Source organism: Triticum urartu, chromosome 4A (assembly GCF_056163025.1).
Source record: "Triticum urartu cultivar PI428250 chromosome 4A, HENAU_Tu73, whole genome shotgun sequence".
Classification (NCBI taxonomy): domain Eukaryota; kingdom Viridiplantae; phylum Streptophyta; class Magnoliopsida; order Poales; family Poaceae; genus Triticum; species Triticum urartu.
In genome coordinates this window covers 140,462,189-140,468,581 of record NC_141876.1, presented here as the reverse complement: position 1 = coordinate 140,468,581, position 6,393 = coordinate 140,462,189, and the positions used below count along the sequence as shown (strand labels likewise).

The following is a 6,393-nucleotide window of genomic DNA, read 5'->3' as shown; positions in this document are numbered from 1 at the left end:
CAAGCAGCCGGCAAACAGTGCGAAAATTCCAAGAGAGGCGGAAAAATTTCAAAAGCCAAATCATTTTTTGAATTTCTGAACATATTTCGAAATGAGAAGCCTCGACTACTTGACGCAGCGCGCGTCAAATAGGGTTTTCCAAAGTCGCGCCCTGGATTCGCGTTGCGAGGACTCGTCTTAGGTGGGCTGGATTGCATCGCATGCAAAGTAGGTAGTGGGCCATTCAGACCCAACTGCGGAAAAGTGTTAAGCGGACGCTAAAAGAAAAAAGGCCAAACGCTCACTCATTCGTTCCGCGGCCGCTTCTTCAGCACAGGCACGGCGATCTGTCCCACGGCGGCGATGGCGCTCTCCTCCTCCAGGCCACACCACCTCCTCCGCCGCTTCCACGCTTCCGCGCGGGCTCTGTCGCGGGTGGAACCGCACGAGTTCTCGCAGCCCAGCGACTACCTCGGGAGCTGGGCGGAGCGCGCCCCCGCCACGGTCGCCGCGGGCGGCGGCGACACACGGGAGGCTTGGGCACGGCTCGAGCGGCTGCGCAAGGGGTACGCGCGCGAGGTGGGGGAGCTGCGGCGTCAGTACGCCTACGAGGCGCAACTGCTGGAGGCCGAGCGGCAGCGCAAGGCGGAGGCACGTGCCGAGGCCGCCCGCGTCGCCAACGAGGAGCGCAAGGCCGCCAAGGCTGCCGCAGCGCAGACCAGGGCCGCCGAGCGCCGCGCCTTCGAGCTCGATTTCCGCCAGGCCCTCGTAATCCGCCCTCTCCTTCCTTCATTCCCCTCCTCCCATCGTTTCATCTTTGCATTTTACTTGTTCGACGAATTGCCTCATCCATTTCGGCTTTAACTGAGAGCGCGATTCTTACCGATTACCGTTCCCTTCACTTGCCATATGAACCTCTTAAAACAAACAAGTGGGCATCTTACTTGCCATATGACGGCCAACCTTGTTTCAGCTCATCATCGTTTTTCTGCCCAAGAAAATGCATCCCGGCACTGATATGCCAGGCTTGTAAAGCTAACTGTGATCTATAATATGGCTATAACGCACATGTCTTGATGCACAGATGAAAGAAAGAGCTCAGAAGCTGGAGAGCTGGAGGAACAAGGAGAAGCTGAAAGCACAGAAGAAGGCGGAGCACAGGGAGCTCTTGCGCAGGCAGAGTTCTGTCTGGGTTGCTGAGGATAAAATGGAAAAGAAAATTCTTGAGGCTATCATGCATACCACCCCTCTCTGAGGTTCATGCTGTGAGGTTAGTTCGTTTTTTATCTCTAGTAATCAGTGTACTGTGAAAACAATCAACCATTTAAACTATTTCTAACTCAACATTTGGTATCAAAACACTACCTAAGTTCCTATAATACTTTAGCTTTCAATTATCAAATTGAATACGTACTTAAAAAGTTTAAGGATTTTCTGACTGTTTGAAGATTAGTATTTGATTTTGGTCCTATTGCAACAATAATCTCTGCATCGACGATGTATCTATTCCACGCATTAAGATCAGTGAAAAATTAGGCCTACAACTAGACGCGGTAAGCGCGCCTAAGTGCTGAGCGGAACCGACCGTCTCGCTTTGGCCATAAGTGGAGAATTAGGCGGCCGGCGAGGTCCGTCTGGAGTCCGGCGAGGCCGTCCACCGTCAGCGGTGGCGGCAGGAGAAGAGAGGCGGAGAAGGAGGAGCCGCAGTGCCGTTGCTTTCGCTAGGTAGGAGTGAGAGGCCCAGCGGGAGAGAGGGCGTGGACTTAGATGAACGGTTCAGATCATCAGATGCAAACTAGGGTTTCTTAGTGGGCCTTATTGGGCTGCGTTGTCAAAGAGGCAGTGTCAGAGGAACTCTTCACCTTACCCTCTCAGGCCCACCTACTGCCTTGTACGTACAAACGCCTAGACGCGCCTGAGTGCTGTTTAAGTACTCATTGCACTAGGTCGGGATAGAACACTCGCTCAGCTCTTAGCGCTTAAAAAAACCTTGATTGAGATACTTAAGAACCATAACTAACAAATAAAAGCTCAGTATTGATCCCAGACATGTTTGGCTGTATGATGTATTCTAGCAATGAGGAATGAGATCATTCAAGTAAAGAAACAAATAGGATGAGGTTGTGGAAGCCGTATGCATTATTACCATAGATTAAAATCGCGGACGAAAAGACCGCTATCGCCGCATGAAATCTGCCCCGCGATTTCTTTCCTTCCCAGAATCGCGGGAGATCACGCCGCAATAGCTGGAGATCGCGCCCTTTCTTCGTTAACCATCGCTGCAAATTTTCCTCGCACGATTTCCCTTCGCCCGTGATTTTTAATCTATGATTATTACCTTCTAGTCTTGGTTCCAACTAGTTTTGATATAAATTAAATCCTGTATAATGTAGAACTGTTGCAAAGTTGCTAGGAAAGAATAGCAAACTTATGGAGTTCAAAAGATCCAAGCTTAGCAAGTTTTACCATGTAGTGTTCATAGTGCAGTAAATGGGTGATTTACTTTTGAAGGGAAGGATAACTCTTGATGTAAGCTTTGCTCCAAGTTCTGGTTTCACAATTGATTGTTTCAGCTAGTGAGTGACTACATTGCATACTGCAGTGCAATAAAATCTTATGTTATACCTGCTCCAGAGCTATCGATAGCCGGTAGCTCAGGCACTTAACAAATTGCATGTGTGAAGAAATAAATAAAACTACCGCAAATCTTAGTTTATCAACAAATTCAGGCCTCCTTTGGTTTGTAGGATTTTTGTAGGAATTTCATAGGATAGGATTTTTGTAGGAAAAATTCCTTTAGAGCCCTTTGGTTTGTAGGAATGGAATCCTATTCCTATGGAGGAATTCTTCCTATCCTCCACATTTCATAGGAAAATAAACATTAGCCTAGACTCAATGGAAAAAATCCTATGAAGTGAATCAAATGACATCTTCTTTCCTATTCCTACTCATAGGATTTGAGATGCATGCCATCTCATTTCCTATGACTTTTCTATTCCTATGATTTTCCTACCCTATGAACCAAAGGAGGCCTCAGTATGCATGATATCCTTCAAGCTTCCTAAAAGGTTGAAGTGGTCGTAACTGCGGCCAACAGCAAAATAAAGTACATTTTGTAGTATGATTCTACAATAGGATGTCCCAGAGTACTGGTGCTCTTGATCCCAAGGTTGCTTAGCACAGCAGGTGTAGGGTACCTCTGTACAGTTACATAACAACTGTTTGTTGCCTAAGTTTGATGCATATTCTGTTCGTATCAACTTGATGGTAAGTTTCTTACAACAGTACCGTGATTGTAGAGTGCACGATACTGTGCTGATTTTGTTTTTTCCTACTTTTCTTTACTTGAGTTAGATGAATGCTGAAACGTCATAGTAAGTTTTCCACACTTGGTAGTACAGGCCTTGGCACAACTCTGTTCTGCAAATGGGTCTTTCTCCATTTGCGGTCATTATGTTCTCAAGATGCTTTGATGCCTTTGCCTTTTTGAGATCTTCGATGTGCTTCCTTTTGAACTAAATTATGGCCAGCTTCTTCCACATACTGATGGGCATGGTTGGTGCAGGTCTGCAGGAAACTAGATGATGTATCCTGGACAGTAGAAATGAAGCTTGTTTGCCATTCCCTCTTACGAACTACTATTTCACAGTTGTCTAAGGAATAACGACAATTCTGCTAGCCTTTTTTTTTGTTTCTGAACCTGTGTTGTAATGTTCAGTTGTTAGACTGGACGAACATCGAGCTGGCATTGTGTTTCGGAATTCAATTTTCTTCATAGAAACTGCTCTCAACATTGATACTAGCTCTGCAAAAACGGCTGCCAGGATTTGAAGGAATTACCAGACGTCTAGCGGCGGTAGTTTCCCACTGGGCAGCGAGAGCACTGAAAATATTTTATCATAAACGAGCAGACTGTTTCCTCGTACAAGCGTAGGCATGCGTCACATTCACATGGTATAGCACACTATACGTACACACCCACATGAGTGCGTTCAATTAAGCAGTAGCTGGAGATCTTAAACGCCTCCTTCAATCGAAAAACGGTTGCTGAAGATGTTGTTTACAACTATAGTTTCCAGATGCCTAAAATGCATTATCAAAGATCGGGGGATTCATCTCTTCCAAATGTGCCTGCCACGCAGCTACGAAAAGAACCTTGAATAAGAAGAGCTTGGTAGATAAGTTAATCCCAGATGGAGAGACCATGTGTCTGTCCTCCATCGGTTGCCAACGATGCCTCGGTATCTCTGGAACGCCAGTGCATTCCAAATTTAGTTCGAACAATTTGCAAGTTCTTAAGGACCCGAACTGGCCAAATAGTACTAGTTCCTAGCTTAATATGCACTGGCGTTCCAGTTTTTTTTAGGTGAATGACGTTCCAGATTGATTTTTTTAGTGGATGGCGTTCTAGATTGCTTTCTCAGGCGGTGTCCTAGATTATTAGACTTAGCATTGTTTTTTGAGAAATATCTACATGTTTATTCATACCCACAAGTATTACAGGTACAATGCTTTGGATCCAAGATCCAAGAACCTACAAAGTAGGCCCCCTGTTCCAAAATAAGTGACTCAACTTTATACGGGGAGTAGCTCTTACAACTAAGAATTACAATGAAATATTTTGAATAGATCTTTTCCGTGATATCAATCTTTACAAGATGAAATATTGCAAAGAGTTTAGTAAAGAGACAACAATTGGACCGGAGCAGCAATATTGTCACTCGTCTGACTGCACGAACTTGATCACCAATAAGTAAAGGTTTCCGAAGGCCCCTTGAGATGCACATCCAGAAAGATGAGAAACCATGGACGATGAACATACTTGCGGGGATTATCCCCTATAAGTGCGGGCTGTGCAGATTGTCGAACCACGAGATCTTCACTATAGTGTCGAGGAAAGATTTCAACTCCACAAAGAATCAAATCAACAAAAGTAACATGACACGCCAACATAAACTAATCAGATTCGAATAATTGACTCTGTGAGGACACAAACCTCTCTGACTCCATGGCACCATCAAATAAAGAACCAGAGTAATTTTATTCACAAAAACACCATGAACACCACCAGATGTTGACGAAGACCATAAAATTCTTAACAATATGAAGTCCCCTCACCTCTCAGGGTCAAGATGACAGCCGAAGGCGAGGGGACCGAAGGTATCCCGGCTATTGTTAGTCAAACCATAGATAGTTCATAGTTCTATTGCTAGATCACGCCTCTTCCCCCAACATGTTGTTTTAGGAAACACCATCACACTTTATTCAAACAATAAGGTTCACAAGAATTGTTACAGAATCGTGTGGCTTAACTAACCACACATGTCTACCAAAGTCCAAAGATGGAGTAATTTAGCTAAACTATCAGCTTCAAATTTCCTTCTAGATTCATAGATGAACTGGCAAGCCTCAAAGTTGCTCCTTTGAGCAATAACTTCCCAGACCACCATTGCATGTCGCCCTCCTGTGTTTTCAGCTATATCCTTGATAACTGTTGAGCTATCAGAACAAACAAGGATACGCCTAATCAAAAGATCATCTGCTAAAGCTTGGGCCTCCCTACATGTTAGTGCCTCCAGCATTGGAACATCGGTTATCGAATTGAAGGTGACCGTCAACAACCAAATATAGGTCCCCTGATGGTCATGGCAAACGGAAGTTATAGCTCCTCGATCACCATTCCTTCCTACGGCCCATCCACATTGAATTTGGAAAATCCCTATTGCGGCGGAATCCATGGCTGACGACTGGAGCTTTTGATTGTTTGGTGGTTCAGTTTCTTCTCCAAGTTCAGACTAGTATCCAAATCCTGAATAAAGTTTCCACAAATAAATGAGTCGAAAGAGGCGGATAGAACATGCTCTCGTGGATTGCTTTTCTCCAGGCCATCTAGATCGGACTGAGTGCAACAGTAACTAGGGTGAAGTCCTCATGTGATAATGATCGTTTGAGACTAAACAACCATTGTTTTGCATTGCTTTCATTAGTGACTATCAAGTGCTCCACCATGTCCTACTTTGTAAGCGCCCACACGCGCCTAGACATAGAACATTTGAGAACAACATGACACCAAGAATCTTCATTTTCACAGAGAGAGCAATGAGGAAATGTTGCCATGTTGTTGTTCTCAAGCGTGTCATAAGTTGGAAGGGAGTATTGTGATAGTCGCTGAGGGAGTCCTGGATTAGGGGGTGTCCGCATAGCCGGACTATACCTTCGGCCGGACTCCTGGACTATGAAGATACAAGATTGAAGACTTTGTCCCGGGTCCGAAAGGGACTTTCCTTGGCGTGGAAGGCAAGCTTGGCGATGCGGATATGTAGATCTCCTACAATTGTAACCGACTCTGTGTAACCCTAGCCCTCTCCGGTGTCTATATAAACCGGAGAGTTTTTAGTCCGTAGGACGAACAAC

General features: G+C 45.1%; 1 protein-coding gene and 1 long non-coding RNA gene across 2 annotated transcripts; one reads left to right on the top strand and one right to left on the bottom strand.

The window, feature by feature from the left end:
- Positions 1 to 268: 268 nt before the first annotated feature.
- Positions 269 to 3,772, top strand: LOC125551045 (uncharacterized). Its single transcript, XM_048714196.2, has 3 exons — positions 269 to 747; positions 1,064 to 1,249; positions 3,545 to 3,772. Exons 1-2 carry the CDS (start codon positions 343 to 345, stop codon positions 1,232 to 1,234), a joined length of 576 nt encoding a protein of 191 aa, XP_048570153.1. The 5' UTR covers positions 269 to 342; the 3' UTR covers positions 1,235 to 1,249; positions 3,545 to 3,772.
- A 760-nt stretch (positions 3,773 to 4,532) lies between these two features.
- On the bottom strand, positions 4,533 to 5,086 carry LOC147975152 (uncharacterized). The gene is made up of 2 exons (XR_015600564.1): positions 4,976 to 5,086; positions 4,533 to 4,861 (listed from the first exon to the last, which is right to left on the bottom strand). It is a non-coding gene; the product is annotated as an uncharacterized LOC147975152 (long non-coding RNA).
- Between the last annotated feature and the right edge of the window lie 1,307 nt (positions 5,087 to 6,393).